At 44.1% G+C, this 22065-nt stretch overlaps 1 protein-coding gene across 5 annotated transcripts; it reads left to right on the top strand.

Annotated features, from left to right (window-relative positions):
• Positions 1–446: 446 nt before the first annotated feature.
• On the top strand, positions 447–16398 carry LOC112264594 (anillin). 5 transcript variants are annotated; one of them, XM_024441307.2, is made up of 25 exons: positions 447–618; positions 4350–4503; positions 4936–5427; positions 5623–5987; positions 6673–7029; positions 7210–7360; positions 7572–7816; positions 8003–8110; positions 8240–8372; positions 8532–8734; positions 8939–9090; positions 9335–9479; positions 10867–11002; positions 11179–11358; positions 11621–11747; positions 11840–11888; positions 11998–12051; positions 12577–12603; positions 12841–12859; positions 13018–13130; positions 13466–13519; positions 13888–13974; positions 14127–14234; positions 14465–14637; positions 14951–16398. In XM_024441307.2, exons 1-25 carry the CDS (start codon positions 601–603, stop codon positions 15063–15065), a joined length of 3765 nt encoding a protein of 1254 aa, XP_024297075.1. In that variant the 5' UTR covers positions 447–600; the 3' UTR covers positions 15066–16398. The 5 variants fall into 5 exon arrangements, with proteins under 5 accessions (XP_024297075.1, XP_024297073.1, XP_024297072.1 ...); XM_024441305.2 differs by having other exon boundaries at positions 6676–7360; XM_024441304.2 differs by having other exon boundaries at positions 6673–7360; positions 7575–7816.
• Positions 16399–22065: the final 5667 nt, after the last annotated feature.

Raw genomic sequence — 22065 nt, 5'->3', positions numbered from 1 at the left:
GTGTAATGTTTACTGTTCATTTCTGATTTCAAATCAAATCAAGTTGTATTAGTCACATGCACAGAATACGACAGGTGTAGGTAGCCCTTACAGTGAAATTCTTACCCCTAACCCCTAACCAACAGGGGGGGTAGCCATTTGACTAGATGTTCAAAGGTCTTATGGCTTGGGGGTAGAAGATGTTTAGAAGCCTCTTGGACCTAGACTTTGTTATTTCACTTTGGTTTATTATCTATTTCACTTGCTTTGGCAATGTAAACATGTGTTTCCCATGCCAATAAAGCCCTTTGAATCGAATTGAGAGTGAAACTTGAATCTGATTGGCTATAATGCGTCTGTCTACGCCCATTGTGTTCATCATTGGCTGTTTCGTGAATCCTGCGCGATTCCAACCGTCGGAGTCTGCGCAGTGAACAAAGCGCTGAAATTCAAATCTTGAACAGATGTTTCTTTAAAAAAAAAAAAACAGGAACGGAGGTGACTGGTTTGGAGGAACGTCGGCTCATAAACTTTCCGCGTTTGTGGAATTAGGATAGATAAACGATAATTATTTAATATAGCTAAGTCAGTAGATTTGAACAAAGATAAACTATTATCGGAATGGATCCGTTTACCGAGGTGAGTGCACATTTTCTTTATTTTATCTACTATAGCTAATAAGTAATGGTTAACATTTGCTAGCTAACGTTAGCTACCATACCATGGCCAGCTAATGTTAGCTTTCAAAAACTATTTGCTTGTTGCATTGCATTAAGATGTTAAACTGGTTTGATAACCACAATACTCAGTGACTGTCATTAAACTACATATTTGTAGCACTGAAATAATGTTGTAAAACCTGCATGCAAGCTGGCGTTAATCGCGTGTTATTAACTTAGTGGGCGTTAGGTAGCAGTTAACTACCTCGTTCATTTGTTCTTCAACAAAAGGGAATTTAAATATTTTGTTAACTAGCTAAAACTGGCCGATTTCAAATGTATAACCTCAACTGAAAGTTGTTGGAAACGTTGCATGTTAGATAGCCAAGTCAGCTGTTCTAGAAGTTACATCTAAACCCTGACACCTTCCATACCGTAGCTCCTGTTCTGAAGGTATTTTTCCTCTTCATAATTATAATGCTGTACGTTACATGCCCGCATAAAGCAGTCGGGTGATTCTTCTTGTCAACAAGCCCCTCCCTTAACGTGCGAGCAGGGAGAGAGAGAAATCTACAATTCCCTTATTGGGAATGAATGAATGGATTCCATTCTCCCCAGGACAAGTTGGAGCTTGGAATAGTTCCAACCTTTGACTCCTTTAGTCAAAACTACTATGACAAAATAAGAGTTTGAATATGAATACAGGAATTAACGTTAGTGTTTTCAATTACACTGTGTGTTTTAACCTTAATTTCCATACAGCAGCTGCCTGACAATTTCACTATCAATTTTACCAAATGCACCATGAGGACTAGCTAGATTTCATTTTAAAATTCACCCTGGTTTGGTACTGGTTGTGTTCCATGACAACTCAGATATAGAAGAAGCAGCGGCCATCGGCAGTATACAAAATCCCTCAAATTTCCACTCCAACCAATAGAAAGGCCTCTGGGGATTTCAAATCTAGTAGCTACAACATGACAGGGGTGGCTCATTCCTAAGGAATGACGACCACTTTAACAAGTTTTCCACACAGCCTGGCCGGGTGAGAGAGCTGTTAAGGGAACTCTGAAACAGGCAGGAATGTGTTGTCTTGCACTATAGCAGTCATGGCTCTGGCCCAGGGCAATAAGTCATGCCTCAGGACTGTTTGCCTTGGACTGGGGGGCCAGCTAGGGTTTTAGTGTACAGATGAGAAGAACATACATGACATGAGGAGGCCAGGGAGAATGAGTTTAGAGGCAATGACAGCCTTTTATCGCCTTCAGACCCAGTAGTTTTTGTTGACCCTGTGATGTGGACGAAAACGTTTTCACTATTTGAAAGCCATAGACCCCCTCCATCCACTGTTCACTATGGGTTCAATAAAATAGAACAGAAAGGAAAACGTACTAAAATGGCACCAACTTAAAGGGCAACTCCACCACTTTTCAACCTCATGTTCATTATCTCCAGCACCAAACCAATGTCTACATATGTGAAAACAGTGCGTTTCTGATGATGTGGTTAAAAAGATGAAGGTCCTAATCAATGTTTCTCTGTGATATCAGTGTAGAATTTAAACGTAAGAAAGTGATTTTCAAAACCTGCAACGAGTTTCTAGCCAGAGGGAGTGTATTTTCTTGCCCACCACATCACTGCAAATCTGTGTTTGAAAATAACTGTCATTGGGTAGAACTTTTTAAAGGTATATTTTTCTAGAAATTTGCCACTTTTAAGTTACAGTACCAGTCAATAGTTTGGACACACCTACTCAAGCGGTTTTCTTTATTTTTACTATTTTCTACATTGTAGAATAATAGTGAAGACATCAAAACTATGAAATAACACATGGAATCATGTAGAAACCAGAAGGGTGTTAAACAAATCAAAATATACATAATATTTGAGATTCTTCAAAGTAGCCACCCTTTGCACACTCTTGGCATTCTCTCAACCAGCTTCATCAGGTAGTCACCTGAAATGCATTTCAATTAACAGGTGTGCCTTAAGTTAATTTGTGGATTTTTTTCCCTTAAAGCGTTCAAGCCAATCATTTGTTGTGACAAGGTAGGGGTGGTAAAGAGAAGATAGGCCTATTTAGTAAAAGACCAAGTCCATATTATGGCAAGAACAGCCAAAATAAGCAAAGAGAAATGACAGTCCATCATTACTTTAAGACATGAAGGTCAGTCAATCCGGAAAATTTCAAGAACTTCAAGTGCAGTCGCAAAAACCATCAAGCTTGTTGGCTGCTTTTCTGTTACTCTGCTGTCCAACTCATCCCAAACCATCTGATGCACTCCTTCTTGGTTAAATAGCCCTTACACGGCCTGGAGGTGTGTTGGGTCATTGTCCTGTTGAAAAACAAATGATAGTCCCACTAAGCGCAAACCAGATGGATTGCCATATCACTGCAGAATGCATGATTGTTGTGTGCCTTGAATTCTAAATAAATCAGTGACACCAGTAAAGCACCCCCACACATCACAATTCCTCCCCCATGCTTCACTGTGGGAACCACACATGCAGAGATGATCCGTTTACCTACTCTGCATCTCACAGCGGTTGCAACCAAAAATCTCAAATTTGGACTCATCAGACCAAAGAACAGAGACTCTCAGAGCCTGGTTACTCTCTAGGTTTCTTCCTAGGTTCTGGCCTTTCTAGGGAGTTTTCCCTAGCCACTGGGCTTCTACACCTGCATTGCTTGCTGTTTGGGGTTTTAGGCTGGGTTTCTGTATAGCACTTTGTGACATCGGCTGATGAAATAAATGTGATACTCTATGTAGACATAGGGCTGGGCGATGTGGCCTAAACATCTAGATAAAATAAATAAATAGATTTTTACATTTTATATTACTTATGGGCAATCCAAAATATCAAGATTTGTGAAATTTTAAATGTAAAATGCACTGTATTCAAAAAGTCAGCTTTTTAATGCTTATTGCACATTTACAAACAGACTAGACAGCTACTATAACAGTCTGGCTAAAATGCTTCTATTTGTATGTTGGACTGAGCATCAGAAACGTAGCATGAATTTTCCAGAATCCGTGTTCATTGATACTCCCGTTTTAGTGCGGTCTGCTCTGGAGGAGTTGGAATTTGAGGAGTTGATAAATAAAAGGGCTGTTAGTAATGTTAAATTCTCCTTTATTACAGTAAAATGTCTTCATGTGTTTGTGTCCATATGACCGATTCTGTTGGACCAAACGTCAAATGCAAATAGTGAGTTGAAAGAAGTGATCGTTCATATTTGTTACTGTGAGTGGGATGGGCTTGGTGTTTGGGAGGGGCTTGGTGTGCATGTGTAATTGGGAAGATGCTCAGTAACGGTAGAAGGGGCGAAGGAGACGAGACCAAAAAGACATGAGAACAGGCGAACATAAACGCTCATCAAAAATGTTTACAAAATATGGAATATCGCACAAAAACATGCATTAGAATTAATCAAATGAATTTGATGTCACCCAGCCCTATGTAGACACTGGTTGGGTGTTGGAGATAATGAATGAGGTTGAAAAGTGGCGGAGTTGCACTTTTACAATGGTGTGGAATGTCTCTCAGGATGTCACTTTTCTGTGCTAGTCAGTGCTGACTGGACAGTACGGTGGCTACTACTAAGTCCTGTTCTGATTAGATTCAATCCAATTAGAAAATAAGAGAAAATGCACACAGTGCTCTAAATGTAAATGTTATAATGAAGTATTGTTTTTCTTCCCTGTTCAGAAACTCCTGGAGAGGACCCGTGCTCGCAGGGAGAACCTGCAGAAGAAAATGGCAGAGAGGTCCACTGCTTCCAACAGACAGATGGCCAAGAGAGCTAGGGAGCCTCTGGCTGAGACCTGCAACAGCCTGGTCACAGAGCCTGTTGTCGACAAAGGTAAGGAAGGCTTTCCTACAAAAGGATCATGCATTTTATGTTGTATCCCTTTGAGAATAAAAGTGTATCAATTATTATTTGCGAGCGCAGTGCTCCCTCTGGTTGCGAAAGTGAATATAGCGTAGATTAGTTTTGTTTTATTTGAAACCCCAGATGGTTCCATTAGCCTTCAGGAAGTGGTTGAACTTCCTGACCTGCATGTGCAGAGCTTTCCATACAGGAAGCTTGACTGTTGAAACTGCTCCGAGAATGATGTGATCAAATCAGAGTGGGATGTGTCTAGTCTTGCAGCTTTCCCGGTGCTGTGTACAAAAATAGACAAAATGGTGACGTTTCAGATTGTCTGTATATCAAATACTTATTTTCATTTTATGGATTGGAACTCTTCCAGTGTGTAAACTTAACTCGTGGTGTTTCTTACTTGTCCCCCAGGCCCCCAACATTCCACCAAGCACTCTCCCTCCAAGCGGAGTCGTTCAGGTGAACTTGACAAGCCCACCATTATTGGTGAGGAGAACAGGGAGCCTGCAATGCCTCCTCTCACCCTGACCCCTACTCTGTCAGATCCCCAAACTGACCGGAAGCCCCCAACGGGCCCAGCCAGCATTCTCTCTGCCTCTTCTCTAGAGAGGGTGGATGTCTGCCCTGCTCTTCCCGTTCCTGAACCAGAACCCATGGTGGCAACACGGCTTGTCCCAGAGCAGGTCAGGGCCACGGAGGTAGAGCGCCCTGCCCCAAAACCAGAGAAGGTGGCTGTGAGTGCTGCTCCACAGAGGACCAGGGATGTGGAGGTGGTGCCTACTAGCACAGTTCTTCAGAGGAACAGAGAAGAGCAGAGGGAGGCTCCCACCTCCTCCACCCCTGCTGCCATGAAGTCTCGCCTGGCCAGACTAGCTGAACAGAGGCATTATTGGGACTCTGAAGGTAAGGAGCATGATCTTTTGACTAGCTTGATCATTTCATTTGTACATGCAGCACCTGTTTAACCATTTATAGATGACCTGGAAAAACATTTTTTTTTATGCAACTTCTAATATCAGTTTTGAATTATACTACAACAATCATACTAAACAGTGTTTTGGGCTGACAAATTTGAATATCTATGTTTTTCCTTCCAAGGTACCTCTGAGGTTCCAGACATCCCAGCAGCTCTGTCCCCAGTGAAGAACCAGACCCAGCCGAGGCAGGCCGTAGCCCCAGTCCCCACACCCGTCCATGCTGCTGCGTCCTCAGAGGCCCCTGTAGGCAGGAAGGGTCGGCTGGCCAACCTCGCAGCCACCATTGGGTCCTGGGAGGATGACCTCAGCCACGCGGCCCCTCGCAGCAGCAGAGACAATGCACAAGAGAAGCCTGGTAGTGTCAGTAACGCCACCCCTGCTTGGAGGAGAGAGGCTGGTGCTGGAGCCAAACCCACCTCTGGTGCTGCAGACCGTCCACAAATGACTCAGTCATCAAACAGAAAGCCTGCTCTGGATTCCAACCAGGTGAGTCACCAATCAATCAAATGTATTTATAAAGCCCTTTTTACTTCAACCGATGTCACAAAGTGCTATACAGGAACGCAGCCTAAAACCCCAAGCAGCAAGTAATGCCGATTTAGAAGCACGGTGGCTTGGAAAAACTCCCTAGAAAGGCAGGAACCTAGAGAGGAACCAGGCTCTGATGGGTGGCCAGTCCTCTTCTGGCTGTGCCGGGTGGAGATTATAACAGAACATAGCCAAGATGTTCAAACGTTCATAGATGACCAGCAGGGTCAAATAATAATAATAATAATAATCACAGTGGTTGTAGAGGGTGCAACAGGAGGGTGCAACCTCAGGGGTTGTAGAGGGTGCAACCTCAGGGGTTCATGTCAGTTGGGAGATGGGAGAAATACTCCAGATATAACAGACTGACCCTAGCCCCCCGACGCATAAATACAACACTTGACTTAGTTACTAATCATAATGTTCCTAACTGTATGTCAATATGTCAATGCATGGGAGAAACTGATTCTATACAGCCATTTTGAATGTGAAAAATAAGAAATTAAGATATGTATTGGTGATGCTTTGCAAGAAAGCGGTGTGCAATAACTTATTTTAAATAGTTATGTTTCAACGCACATGCACAGGACTTTGAGATTTACTGAACAGTTTGGTTAATCATTTCCCTCTTGCATTTCTTCAGCAGCCTGTCCACTCCCCAGTCAAGTCCACCAGAGCATTTCCCCCCAGCCCTCAGAAGACTGAAGTACCTGAAGCCAGACCAGCTCTACGGACAGGCAGAGGTCTCCCCTCTCCTGTATCCAGTCCCCAGAGGAGTTACCAGGGGAGAGCCTCAGCCTTCACCCCCAGCCCCGAGAAAGGTGCTCTCTCCTCAGCCTCACCTGTGCCTCAGAGCCCCCTGAAGAACCAGGCCCTGTCCCGAGCCATGGAGGTCAACGGTAGCCCCGAGAAGCCAGAGCTCCCCACACAGCCCTCTACCATCGGGCCCACTGGACCCTCTGGACCCTCTGTCCTGCAGACCAGGGAGAGGTTCACCAAGGAGACCACCCTGGCCACTCCCCTGCAGCAGCGAGGCACCGCCGGAGCAACTGGACCATCTGTCCTGCAGACCAGGGAGAGGTTCACCAAGGAGACTACCCCAGCCACTCCCCTGCAGCAGAGCGGCACCGCCGGAGCAACTGGACCATCTGTCCTGCAGACCAGGGAGAGGTTCACCAAGGAGACCACCCTGGCCACTCCCCTGCAGCAGAGAGGCACTGCCGGAGCAACTGGACCATCTGTCCTGCAGACCAGGGAGAGGTTCACCAAGGAGACCACCCCGGCCACTCCCCTGCAGCAGAGAGGCACAGCTGGAGCAACTGGAACTCCAGGTGAGCGAGACTTAGCACTCAACTTAGCTTTGTTGTGTTTCCTACGCTAAAGTCGACAGCTTATTAGGATGTTCTGAAATATCAGATGTTTTAATACACCGTCTCTGCTCATTTGACAATTGCTGGTCAAACCATTGCTGGTTTCAAACATGTGTATGTCCACTTCAGTTGTCTTCCAAGAGTTACTGAATATTTTCTATTCTATTTCCAGCAGATGTCAAGTCGTTCATGGAGCGTTTTGGGGAGAGGTGCCAGGAGCGTTCTGGCCTGAGTTCCCCTGCTTCCTGCCATGGAGCAGCCACTCATAACCCAAACATAGTGAACCCGTCTGGGGCAGGCCTGGCTGGTCATACCCCTGTAGTGAGCCAGTCTGTGACCCCCAACACCAGGCTGGTGCAGGAGAGGCTGAGAGGTGCCCAGGCTGCCACCACTGCCCTTGCACAGAAACAGAAACTGGTATGTACAGTTCACTTTATTTACCTAGACCATCTACCTTAATGTCTTTAGTTTTGCCTTTGTACAGCACTTAGGTGTTTCTTTTTGTAATAAATAGCTTTTATTTAATTTTTTAAATTACATTTATGACATTTGTTTTGTGACCAGACTGATGGAAAGTAGTCCTTTTCTTGTTCTTTATTGCAGGAGCGTGAGTCAGAACTGGCTCAGATTCGTAACCGTTTCCAGAAAGGGAACAACATTTGGAAGAACAAGGAGGAGGTGGCAGACACCAAGAGACTTACACAGGCCAAGGTTGGTGGAGAAGTATATTTCTTTCGATCCCGCTTGGACAGAACTTAATATCTGCAGACTGGTGTATGATGGACGACTGCAAAGCACTTATGAAGGAAATGTTATTGAGCCTGTAATAATTTCTCTCAGGATCTGATTGAGCATCCTGAGGAGAGAGGGCCTGTTGTCTCACAGCCTGATGAGCCAACAGCTTCCCCTCTGGATAGGCTGAATGCTGCACCCAAGAAACCTTCTGAGGAAGAAACACAGGAGGAGGAATCGGGTACTGTATTTACTGAGTACCCTACTTGGCTTCGGATGATTTAATTGGATGCTTTAATCTGAAGTTTTCGGTCATTAACAAACTTAATCAGAGCAGTCCCCCTTATAGTTTAAGTGATGGTGTCACGGTAACATTCCACTCACTATTGTCTCACTGCAGATGAAGAAGAGAGTCATGAGATGGAGATGAAAGTGGACCATTCCAACAACTCTGAGATCAACAACTTTGACGGGTTCCATGACCAGATTGAGGAGCTGAGTGGTGAGGAGGAAGATGAACTGAACATCTCCTCGATGTCCATCCTGGCCCCCTTCTCTGAGTCGGTGGCTGCTGTGATCAAGAGCCCAGTAAGGAAGATGATGGTGAGTTACAGTACAAAGCTGGAAACCAAATGGGGGGGAAAATGCTAAGCATACAAAGTATAATAATCTTTCAGCTATTTAATGTATTGGACTGCTTTTGAATGGAAGCGTGTCATATTTTGTTTGTGCCCATGGACTAATGTCATGGCTAATAATGACATTTTTGGGCCAACCTAATACATCTTTATGTATATCCCTGCCCAGACGTCGACCCCAGCCAGTTCATTCAACGCTAAGAGCCAGACTCCTGACATTGTTTCCAGACCCAGTAAGTTCCAAAGGGCTCGCTTGCTCCGGGCTGGGTCATCAGACAGCCTAGAGACAGACGAACATGAGGACCACAACCTGCCATACAGGTAACCAACCACTCAACGCCACATATCCTAACTGGTGCCTTACTGACTTGATGGTATCTCTAATGTAACTCTGAATTTCACCCCTTCAAATGATACGTCAACTACTTTTTTTATTTGTCACTTTAGTTTCACTGAGTTCAAGATACGACCCCTAACTATTTTCTCTTAGGTCGTTCAGACTCTTGTATCCAATTAACACTGATACTTGTTCACTTTCTACATGTGTTTTTCCTTTCTCTTCTAGTATTGATGCGTACAGGTCGACCAGGATCAAGGAGAGTACCGAGAGGCCCTGTGTGAAGCAGGTCATCGTGAAGGAAGACGTGTCTCGGAGAGCAGCAGATGAGCCCAGGAGCCAAGGACACACCAGCATCAAACAGAAGATGAAGGTAAAGGCACGACAGACCGGTCGTGACAACACACTGCTCCAAAACCGCCATAAAAAAGCCAGGGGCTGGCAGAATCATGTTGTGGGGGTGCTTTGCTGCAGGAGGGACTGGTGCATTTCACAAAATAGATTGCATCATGAGGCAGAAAAATGACGTGTGTATATATTGAAGCAACATCTCAAGACATGAGTCATGAAGTTCAAGCTTGGTCGCAAATGGGTCTTCCAAATGGACAATGACCCCAAGCATACTTCCACAGTTGTGGCAAAATGGCTTAAGGACAACAAGGACAAGGTATTGGAGTGGCCATCACAAAGCCCTGACCTCAATCCCATAGAAAATTTGTGGGCAGAACTGAAAAGGCGTGTGCGAGCAAGGAGGCCTACAAACCCAACTCCGTTATACCAGCTGTCAGGACGAATGGGCCAAAATTCACCCAGCTTATTGTGGGAAGCTTGTTGAAGGCTACCTGACGCATTTGACCCAAGTTAAACAATTTAAAGGCAATGCTACCAAATACTAATTGAGTGTATGTAAACTTCTGACCCACTGGGAATGTGATGAAAGAAATAAAAGCTGAAATAAATTGTTCTCTACTATTATTCTGACAATTCACAATCTTAAAATGAAGAGGTGATCTTAACTGACCTAAGACAGGGAATTTTTACTAGAATTAAATGCCTGAAATTGTGTAACTAAGTTTAACTGTATTTGGCTACGGTGTATTTAAACACCCGACATCAACTGTAGGTGTTCCTTTTGTCAAGATGGGAAAGGGCAGCGTTGAGTGCAATAGAGATTGCATCATCTGTTGGGGCGCTATGCAAATTGGATTTGGGTCTAGGGATTCTGGGATGATGCCTACAGGTGTGAGTGCTACTGGTCGGTAGTCATTTAGGCAGGTTACCTTTGTGTTCTTGGGCACAGGGACTATTGTGGTCTGCTTGAAACATGTAGGTATTACAGACTCTGCCATGGACAGGTTGAAAATGTCAGTGAAGACACTTGCCAGTCGGTCACCGCGTACTCGGAGTACACGTCCTGGTATTACGTCTGGCTCTGCGGCCTTGTGAATGTTGACCTGTTTAAAGGTCTTACTCACATCGGCTACCGTGAGCGTGATCACTTCAGAGAGAATGTCAGAGGTGGCCCTGTCATACTGTTGGGAATAGTAAGGGATGTAGTAGTAGAGTATAAAATGTCATTCTGTACAAAAACAGACTTCATAGATTCAAGGTGTAAGTGCTCTGAGTGCAAAATATGTTACTACTTATAAGTATATCCCTTGGGATCTATTCCCCCTCATTCCATGTTGGTTTTTCTGACCACCGATGTTGATTACCTCGTGACCAATAAGATGTATTCTTTCTGATTTGATTACTTGTAGGTTCTGACCTATGAGATGAACCTGCAGCAGACTGTGATCAGCCAGGCCAGCCAAGCCTTGAACTGCTGTACTGATGAGGAGCATGGGAAAGGCTCGCATGTGGAGGCAGAGGCTGAGCGGCTTCTGCTCATAGCCAGTGAGTTCCCTTCCACCCCTACAACATCGGTGCCCACACTTACAGCCAATCCCAATTTGCTCCATACCCCTTGGGGATGGGCTTTTATATCTTAAGACTATCGACATGCATTTCGCATAAACACTGCATTCTGTTTTCTTCAGTCTTTCTTACGTTTTTTTCTTGTCACCCTCCAGCGGAGAAGCGGGGGGCACTGAAGGCTGAGTTGGACCGTCTGAAGGGAGAGGGTCCTAGCGGTCATAGGAGGGGGCAGGGTGGGGACATGGGGGTATCCGCCTCCAAGGGATCCATCTCTCTCCTGGAGCTACGATTGCCCCTCAAGGCTGACTTTGTCTGCTCCGCTGCTAGCAAGCCAGGTAGAGAACCAACAATTGTTACTTAATTATCTCTTCTAACCACCTTTTTTATTTTTGTTGGTGAATGATGTATGTCTTTAGTGTGCAATGTGCCTTCAACCAAATTGCCTTTGTGGACAATACAGTTATATTGATCTCCTGTTTTCCACATTGTACTGTCTGATACAAGTACATTGTTCAATCCAATTGTAATATACATCATGTATAGTGTCAATAGACTGAACTCATTACATTTTCCACTTTATGTATGTGTTTATTCCAGAGTGGTCCAGCCATTACTTCTTCATCATGATCCGTGCTGGAGCTGAGAATACAGTTGCTACTCCCCTAGCCAGCACAAGTAGCGCTATCAGTGGAGACGCAATCACCTTCTCTACCAAGTTCACCATGTGAGTTAAACTGCACCGATTCTCTCTCTGAAATTCTGTAGAATAGTACCACTGTCATGTTCTAATGCCTTTCTCACTCTCTTCCATTTTAGGCCTGACGTCTCTAACGACTTTGCAATTGATATTGAGGTTTACTGCCTGGTGAGTTTTTGCTGCTTTTTGTAAATGAAAATGTGATGATTGTTATTGTTTGAGGAGGACTCTGACTGAGCTGAGATATTACTCACTCTAACCCTGGTTATTTCTTCAGGTGCAGAAGCGTGAGTTGAACCCTGACAAGAGGAAGAAGCCCAGCAAGTCAAAGGTGTGATTTAATCAAATATAGTGTAACAAACTGTACAATTCAGTTTATTGAATATTTGAACTGGGAATAGTCTTCTTTCCTTCTAGTTTCTACTTGAATACAGTGCAATTGCTATGTATCAGAATATGCATTTAGACCATTGCATTTAGAGATATGTTTAAACAACGTCCTGTCTCTAAGATGAGATTTGGTGGAGCCGTGTTCACGAGGCCCATGAGTTGTGCTTGTCAGTAGGGACTCATTTAAAAAAAAAAAACACTCACCTTTTGATGTGGGTGTACTGTAATTTTACTGCTCGGTAGTAGAACAGCTAGCTGTAGGCATACCTGGGCCTACTACTTCCCAACACACATTAGGCTCCACGTTCCATTCCAACACACAGTGAAGGGTCTCTTTTTGAAAGGCTTTGTTCACAGCTCTCAATGGCAGGGTTGGCTTAGTCAGTGTTTTGAATTACCCATTCATTCACTTGTCTATGTCCTGATGTAACCACTTCTGAAACTGAATCACCTTTTCTCTTTCTAGGCCATCACTCCCAAGAGGTTCCTCTCTGTAAGCTTTCATTCTTACCCTCCTTCTCTAATACTGCCTTCTGGTCATATACAGAATGTTTGTTTGAACACTTATCCTATCTGTTTGGTAGGAATGATCGCCACATGGAAAATGTAGAAATGCATTATACTATTATTCTGTTACTGTTGTCATATATGATGTATGCAGTACGTAAAGTCAGCGATCTTGTAAATTATTCTAAACATGCCTCTTCATAACCTCTCTTTGCCCCTGTAGAAGAGCAGTTTGACTCCAGGTATGGATACTTTTTAAATAACTGCTGCTGGTGGATAATGTTAATTGTTCTACTTGCAGTAATTGTGATGTGTGGTTCAGTTGAAAATTCTAGTTAATTTTGCAAGTCTTGATGTGACAAATGTAGCTTAAACAAAAAATCCTCTTCTCTCTTTGCAGTGGTGGCTAGTCCTGGGGGCCCTAATACTGTCCGCACCAGTAACTTTGTCCTGGTCGGGTCTCACAAGCTGACTCTTGCCTCAATTGGGAAAAACAAGTTCCTATTGGAGAAGGTAAAATCCGAAGACTTTTGTAACATTTTAACTTTTCTGTTCTGACTCTTCACTTCCATCTCTATCCTGAATTCACCCTCTATTTCCACTTAGGCTGACCTCTGCTGTGTCTCTGCACATAATACCAGCTGTCCAGGGTAATCGTAGGGTAGGGGGTAACATTTGTACAAGTTAGAACTGACAGTCCTGATAGAGGCCGGAGCAGGGAGGCAGGCCTCCAAATCTGAAACACAACACACACACAGTCTTTGTTCTCCCACCTGCACGGTCTGTGTGCTGCCTGCCCGCCTCGGACGCTTATTTACTCACGCACTCTCCTTGTTTCTCTCTTTTAGATCAAATATGAAGGCATTGAGAGAGCGCTTCTTAGAGACATGTTTCACAGCAAGGTTGCTACTCCATCCATGACCACTTTTTAATATTTTGGGGTGTGTGTGGTGGTTTGTGACAAAAGAATCTGCTTCTGTTGTGGCACTAACATTTCTAACCTCAATCTACAAGTTGGTTGGTATTGTCGTGAGGAAAGTAAGTTGTGCTGGATGTCTTTTGTATGTTTTTTTTTTTTTAATGGGTGTTTCAGGCACAGTGTCCAGTTAAGTTCTCACCATCCAGCCAATTGACTCTTATTAGAAGACAACAGGCTTGCAATTCTGCCTAAAACCTCATTAACCCCATCTGTCCTGTCACCCAGCATTTTGTGGAGGTGTTTGTTTTTGAGCTGAGGCCTGTGTTACATGTCCTGTGTAATCTGTTCCAGGTGCCTTTCCTGTGCCCCATGGAGGGCCATATCTACCTGAAGATGCAGTGTGAGGTGGGCTCCCTGGTGGAGGAGAGAGGCTTCCTGGTGAGTACACGAATGCATCAGATGCAGTGTAAACATAGCCTAAACAGATTTACAGATCACCCATGCCCTCAGGTTGTCAGACTAACATTTTGTTATTTAGAGGGGAGACGTTTGAGATTTCACGTTTTCTTAATCTGTTTTTTGTTTTACAGACTATGTTTGAGGATGTGAGTGGATTCGGAGCATGGCACAGGAGATGGTGTGTCCTGTCAGGATACTGTATCTCCTACTGGACCTACCCTGATGATGAGAAACGCAAGGTAGGAGGATGTTGAAGCCAACTATTGGAGTTTAGTTTTGAATGATGAGCCCTGTGAGTCTTAATTTTTCAATACCATAGGACCAGTGGGAATAGGCATTTGGGTTTTGTGGTTATTGTTGATGGTTTTAATGTACCAGTATGTCAATTCATGTTGCTACCAATTAGAGTAGCTTTTTATGTATTTTAATTGTCATTTACATTTCTTTGGGTGGGTTCATGTCTTTCTAGAACCCAATGGGTCGCATCAACTTGGCCAACTGCATCAGTCGTAAGGTGGAGCCAGCCAACCGAGAGTTCTGTGCCAGGCCCAACACCTTCGAGCTGATCACTGTCCGGCCTCAGAGAGAGAACGACAGAGAGACGCTCGTCAGCCAGTGTAAAAACACCATGTGTGTCACCAAGTGAGTCACTGGTCGAAGTTGCTATAGTACCCTGTGTTGTTTTATAGGCAAATACCTTGTGTGGAGCAGTTATTTGAAGTCTTCAAAATTGATGGCTGATTTTATGACATTTGACACACTGAAGCTCAAGTTTTCTATTTTCTGTACTCTACTCCCTGAAGTGAGCACTTGATTCCCCCCAGATTAAAAAACAATTGGATGTGTGTAGGCAGTGTTTAGTGTTACCATATTTCTTAATCCAATGCCTGTAAATCATTCAGGGAAGTGACTTGGGTCTCTGAAACGCATAATGACTCTTCCCGTGTACCTGCAGGAACTGGCTGTGTGCTGACACAAAGGACGAGAGGAACCTGTGGATGCAGAAGCTCAACCAGATCCTGGTGGACCTGCGCATGTGGCAGCCAGACTCCTGCCACAGGCCTGTGTGAGAGCACAGCTCCCCGCCTGGACTAGAGGGCTTACAACACCCTGCATGGTTATGGGTCTCTCATATGGACTGTCACGATCAGTGACACTTACGATGACTAAGTGCAATACAGTATTCAAGTTATTAAATAGGATTTACATGTGTATTATATTTTTAGATGCTTTAGTGGACAGTCAAGACAGTTTAAGTCAGGGATGGGCAACTGGGGGGCCCCCTTTTGTAGCCCCCCATTCTCCAACTCATTCTGGGTCTCATCCAGGGTTTTCGTTAGGAAACTGTGGCGCTGGATGTTTGAACAGCCACATTTTAATTTACAAGACATTTTGAGAAATCTGCCGGACCCATATGTATTGGGTGCGTAATTTGATTATGGTGTCCACCCACAGTGCTCAGAATGACAAATCACATTTTGTTTATGGTAATTCATATTAACAGAAATTTCAAGTCAGATACAACGATGTGTGGTCCTGATTCTGATGGCCACTTTGAAGATGTTAGAATAAGTGTCTACATTTATCTTTCCTCGGCCAACAACATGAGCAACGGACAGCAAAACCACTAGCTATGTCAATCTGCTATCCTTCATAGTAGAAAAGTTTACCTATTTTATTGGTCAGCTTGTTGAGAAATAGCCTATTCCAAATAGACTCTGAGACCGTTATGGGAAGATGGTGCCCAAATTCATACAATCAGTAGGTCTAGGCTACATTAAAAAAATTACCTTAAAGCAATGAATCTGAAACAACCAATCCAAACGTTTAGCTTAATGTTGATAAACTATGATCCCATGGCGCTTGCAATGCCAGGGTTGTGGGTTCGATTCCCACAGGGGACCAGTGCGAAAATATATGCACTCACTACTGTAAGTCCTACTGAATAAGAGTGTCTGCTAAATGACAAATGTATTGACATGAGCTATGTGCACATGTTTGTTCCATAGTACAGTTAGTGGGAAAACACCAAGGGCACTGCACCTGCAAGCAGTTTCATGTGATAGAGGAAAATATCCGTTAGACATTTAAAAAGAGGAGATCTAATAGGCTAGGTTCAGGTTTCAAACAATTAAGTATATGTTTTCAAAATGCATAGCCTACTGCCTCCAAAGTGGTGTGACGCGCTGATGAAGCCTGCCTTCTGTTGCCGTTTGAGATGCTGCAGCAGCTCTCACTGTCTGACATATTTTCCGCTCTGTCTGCATGCTTTAGGTGTGTGATAAATAAGATGCATGAATAATGTACTGTAGCCTACGCATGCCCCAATTTAATTCCACTAAATGAGGCAAATGAACCTATAGACCTATAAGCATAACAAGTCAAATGTATTTCCATCAATGAATAGCCCCCCCCAAAAAAAATCACAGTGGGATCCCCCCGGACAATTTGCAGGTGCAACTTTTATATCAGCGTTTCTATTTACTGGTCTCAACTTACCGTTGAGAGATTTTAAAAAAATAAAATGAAATTTGGTTGTGCATCAGCAGTTTCTGTTAAAGCAGTCACTCAATTATCCCATGGTAAGTTAGTCATGGTCGAATTACAGATGGAGGGGGGGGATTTAGATATTTTGTTACTCAGATATATTAACTGCAAATACTCCTCTCTGCCCCCTGGCAAAATGTGTAGAATTGCAGCAAACTTGCTTTAGGACTGACATTTTCTTTGTGCTCCATGGCAAACTGTGCAGAACATGTTCTCCCAAACGTACTTTTCTTCTCTCCGCTGTCAAGGGGGGCCGTTTAAAAAATATTTTTCTCTCAAGGTCACTACATGTGTGTTTATGGATGTGGGTACTCAGACCCACAAGCCACTGGAGCCCCTCATGATGGGTTAAGATTTTGTGGCCCCCACCCTTATCAACGTTGCCTATCCCTGGTTTAAGTTGTGAGAGAAATATCAGTAAAGCCATACTTGTGTAGATATTTCAGTATTGACTAGGGCTGCTGGTGCTTTTACACAGTCCACACTGACCCTGTATTTTATACGCATGTCCAAAGTGTTGGGAGGCCATACCCTCAAATATTTGAGAGAATTGAGAAAGTAGGATTTTGGTTGTCTATGCTTATACTCCCATGATGCAGCTTGCTGACAAGATATGGCTTCATAGGTTGACTTTGTTTTGTCTGATTTAATGTTTTGGATCAATATTTAACTTGATGTGTCACAACCAATTCTAGAATTGTCTGCGTCTGTGCCAAGGTTATGCACCAGAATGTTGTGTGTTTTTTGCTATTCCCTTTTTTCTTCCTATGCAATCTTAGCTAACCTTATTTATCATTTTGTGCACTGTGGGTAGAAACTTCTGAGTTGTCGAGACTACCGAACAAAAAAGCCTTTAATATTGTTTGTATTTGTCAATGTTTTATATTTTTGTGTCCAGGTTTTAAAGGGTTACAGTTAAACAGGGGGTGTGGATCTGCAGGTATTGGTATAGTATACCACCATTCTATTGTAATGGAAAACTTTGACAGTTGAGATTATTGCAAATCCTTTTTTGTATGGGCAGATTTCTATTCTCATTTTAGTATAGCTAGCTCTACACTAAGTTGAAAGCTTATTCTCAGTTCAAGTTTTAAGCATGTGCTTGGAGGACTGAAGATGCTACTTACTCTTGTGATTTTACAGTCATGTTTTGGGTAGGATAATATGCCTTATCTACCCATTAATTAGTGCACAAAATGTTAATTATTCTCCAAATGTTGACAGGTCTATCATATCCCCGTATCTGTCCTGTCTAAATGCCAGTCTTTCATTTGAACAACAAGCACTCCAAAGATTCATTGAATGTACTGGTATTTCTAAAATGAGACTTAAATAAATGCCAGCTTTAACCAAAATAGTTGGTTTTCTTTCAAGCTGATCAGAGTTGCAGTTTCATGTTCTTTAGGGTACTTTTTCTTGTTTTTAGACCATGTAGAAGAGCATGTCAATATAAAATAGGCTATTAAGGGTGAGAAACTTTACATTTTTGTGTTTACTGGAACCATGTACAATTTAACTAAATAGAATGGCTAAATTTAAACTGCATGTCCTCGATAGAATAAAGCCGAAACCACACAGATTCAGTAAACGGTGTCGACATTTGCGTGAGAGTAGCGCGTGTTAATTCACACACTGCTTAGCTTAAGCCATGTGGAGTATGTGGACACCCCTTTTTTAAATGTGTGGATTTGGCTATTTCAGCCACAAACATTGGCAGTAGAATGGCCTTACTGAAAGCTCAGTGACTTTCAATGTGTCACCTCCGTAGAATGCCACCTTTCCAACAACTCAGTTCGTTACATTTCTGCCCTGCTCGAGCTGCCCCGGTCAACTGTAAGTGCTGTTATTGTGAAGTGGAAATGTCTAGGAGCAACAACGGCTCAGCCCCGACGTGGTAGGACACAACTTCCAGAGCGGGACCGGCGAGTGCTGAAGCGCTTAATGCGTAAAAATCGCCTGTCCTCGGTTTTAACACTCACCACGAGTTCCAAACTGCCTCTGGAAGCAACATCCGCACAAGAACTGTTCAGCCGGAGCTTCATGAACTAGGTTTCCATGGCAGAGCAGATGCGCACAAGCCTAAGATCACCATGTGCAATACCAAGCATCGGCTGGAGTGGTGTAAAAGCTTGCCTCCCATTGAACTCTGGGGCAGTGGAAATGCGTTCTCTGGAGTGATGAATAGCGCTTCATCTGTCAGTCTAACTGAAGAATATGAGTTTGGCGGATGCCGGGAGAATGCTATCGGCCCAAATGCATTTTACCAACTACATTTTGGTGAAAGGAATAATGGTTCGGGTTAAGCCCTATAGTTCCAGTGAAAGGAAACCGTAACGCTACGAAATGCATAGTGACAGAATTCAGAACATGGCCTGTTCTTAGTGTTCTCCCTGTACACCCACACAGACAGTATAGTGAAAAAGGCGCTACAACGACTCTTCAACCTCAGGAGGATGAAGAAATGTGGCTTGTCACCTAAAACCCTCAAACTTTTACAGATGCACAATTGAGAGCATCCTGTTGGGCTGTATCACCGCCTGGTACGGCAACTGCACCGCTCTCAAACGCAGACTAACAATAACGAGGCTATATACAGGGGGCACCGGTACCGAGTCAGTGTGCGGGGTACAGGTTGAGGTAATTTGTACATGTAGGTGGTGTTGACGTGACTATGCATAGGTAACAAACGGCAAGTAGCAGCAGTGTGCAAAAGGGAGGGGTGCCGATTGCTGTTTTTTTTTATTTTTTATTTTATTTTATTTTTTTAAATGAATTGTTCAGCCAACTTATGGTTTAGGGGTAGACGCTGTTGAGGAGCCTTTTGGTCCTAGACTTGACGCTCTGGTACCGCTTGCCGAGAGGTAGCAGAGAGAACAGTCTATAACTTGGGTGACTGGAGTATGACAATTTTTATAGGCTTTCCTCCGACACCGCCTACAACATAGGTCCTGGATGGCAGGAAGCTTGGGCCCCAGTGATGTATTGGCTGTTCACACTACCCTCTGTAGCACCTTACGGTCAGATGCCGAGCAGTTGCCATACCAGGAGGTGATGCAACTGGTCAGGATGCTCTCGATGGTGCAGCTGTAGAACTTTTTGACGATCTGGGGACCCATGCCAAATCTTTCAGTCTCCTGAGGGGGAAAAGGTTTTGTCATGCCCTCATCACGACTGTCTTGGTATGTTTGGACCATGATAGTTTGTTGGTGATGTGGACACCAAGGAACTTGACTCTCGACCCGCTCCACTACAGCCCCGTCGATGTTATTGGGGGCATGTTCGGCCCGCCTTTTCCTGTAGTCCACGATCAGATCCTTTGTCTTGCTCACATTGAGGGAGAGGTTGTTCTGGCACCACACTGCCAGTTCTCTGACCACCTCCCTATAGGCTGTATCATCGTTGTCGGTTATCAGGCCCACTACTGTTGTGTTGTCAGCAAACTTAATGTTGGTGTTGGAGTCGTGTTTGGCCACGCAGTCGTGGGTGAACAGGGAATACAGGAGGGGACTATGTACACACCCCTGAGGGGCCCCAATGTTAACGATCAGCGTGGCAGATGTGTTGTTGCCTACTCTTGTCACCTGGGGGCTGCCCTTCAGGAAGTCCAGGATCCAGTTGCAGGAGGTGTTTAGCTTAGTGATGCGCTTCGTGGGCACAATGGTGTTGAACGCTGAGGTCAATCAACAGCATTCTCACATGGGTGTTCCTTTTGTCCAGGTGAGAAAGAGCGGTGTGGAGTGCGATTTAAAATTGTCATCTGTTGGGGCGTTATGTGAATTGGAGTGGGTCTAGGGTGTCCGGGAGGATGCTGTTGCTCTGAGCCATGACCAGACTTTCAAAGCACTAAATGGCTACTGACTTGAGTGCCACGGGGCGGTAATCATTTAGACAGGTTACCTTCGCTTCCTTGGGCACAGTGACTATGGTGGTCTGCTTGAAACATGTAGGTATTACAGAGTCTGTCAGGGAGAGGTTGAAAATGTCACTTGAAGACACTTGCTCGCATGCTTTGAGTACCTGTCCTGGTAATCTGTCTGGCCCAGCGGCTATGTGAATGTTGACCTGTTTAAAAGTTTTGTTCACATTGGCTCAGAGCGTTATCACAGTCATCCAGAACAGCAGGTGCTCTCGTGCATGATTCAGTGTTGCTTGCCTCGAAGCGAGCATAATAGTCATTTAGCTCATCTGGTAGGCTCACGTCACTGTGCAGCTCGCGTCTGGCTTTCCCTTTTGTAGTCCGTAATAGTTTTCAATCCCTACCACATCCGGCGAGCGTCGGAGCTGAATCCTACAACATCGATCTTAATCCTGTATTGACGCTTCGCTTGTTTGATGGTTCATCGGAGGACATAGCGGGATTTCTTATAAGCGTCCAGATTAGTGTCCCGCTCCTTGAAAGCGGCAGCTCTAGCCTTTAGCTAAATGCGGATGTTGCCTGTAATCCATGCCTTCTGGTTGGGATATGTACGTACAGCCACTGTGGGGACAACGTCATTGACACACTTATTGATGAAGCCGATGACTGAGGTGGTGTATTCCTCAATGACATTGGATGATTCCTGGAACATATTCCAGTCTGCTAGCAAAACAGTCCTCTAGTGTAGCATCCGTGTCATCTGACCACTTCCGTATTGAGCGAGTCACTGGTACTTCCTGCTTTAGTTTTTGCTTGTAAGCAGGAATCAGAATAGAATTATGGTCAGATTTGCCAAATGGAGGGTGGGAGAGCGCTTTATGCATCTCTGTGTGTGGAGTAAAGGTGGTCTAGGATTTTTTTCCCCTGGTTACACATGTGATGTGACATGCTGGTAAAAAATTGTTGAAACTGATTTAAGTTTGCCTGCATTAAAGTCCCCGGCCACTAGGAGTGCTTTTTTCCCTTTGCTTTTGGCATTATAGAATTGCTTGAGGGTGGTCTTAGTGCCAGCTTTGCTTTGTGGTGGTAAATAGATGGCTACAAATAATACTGATACTCTCTTCGTAGATAGTGTGGTCTACAGCTTATTATAAGGTACTCTCTCAGGTGAGCAATACCTCAAGACTTTAATATTAGACATCGCGCACCAGCTGTTGTTGACAAAAAGACACACCCCCACCCCTCGTCTTACCAGAGGTAGCATCTCTGTTCTGCCGGTGCATGGAAAATACCGCTAGCTCTATTATCTATCTTCGTTCAGCCACATCTCAGTGAAACATAAGATGGTACAGTTTTTAATGTCCCGTTGGTAGGATAATCTTAATCGTAGGTCATCAATTTAATTTTCCAATTAGCACGATAGCAAGAAGAATGGAAGGCAATGGGAGTATACTTGCTCGCCTCCGGATTCTCAAAGGGTGCCTGATCTACGGCCTCTTTTCCGGAGTCTCTTCTTCACAGAAAAGGTGTGGATCTGGGCCTGTTCCAGTGAAAGCAGGATATCCTTCTGGTGGGGCTCGTTAAAGGAAAAGGTTTCTTCCAGTCCACGGTGATAATTGCTTTTCTGGTGTCCATAAGTTATTTTTGGTCATAAGAGATGGTAGCAG

The sequence above is a fragment of the Oncorhynchus tshawytscha genome, linkage group LG13, assembly GCF_018296145.1.
Source record: "Oncorhynchus tshawytscha isolate Ot180627B linkage group LG13, Otsh_v2.0, whole genome shotgun sequence".
NCBI classification, from domain to species: Eukaryota; Metazoa; Chordata; class Actinopteri; order Salmoniformes; family Salmonidae; genus Oncorhynchus; species Oncorhynchus tshawytscha.
The sequence above is the reverse complement of the archived record's forward strand: the minus strand, read 5'-3'. Positions and strand labels throughout refer to the sequence as shown.

Bases quoted from the DNA above. Each gene is read 5' to 3' on its own strand.
- LOC112264594 (XM_024441302.2), top strand. The intron at 5,428-5,622 runs GTAAGGAGCATG...TTTCCTTCCAAG, and splicing joins GCATTATTGGGACTCTGAAG to GTACCTCTGAGGTTCCAGAC. The intron at 13,520-13,887 runs GTTGCTACTCCA...AATCTGTTCCAG, and splicing joins GAGACATGTTTCACAGCAAG to GTGCCTTTCCTGTGCCCCAT.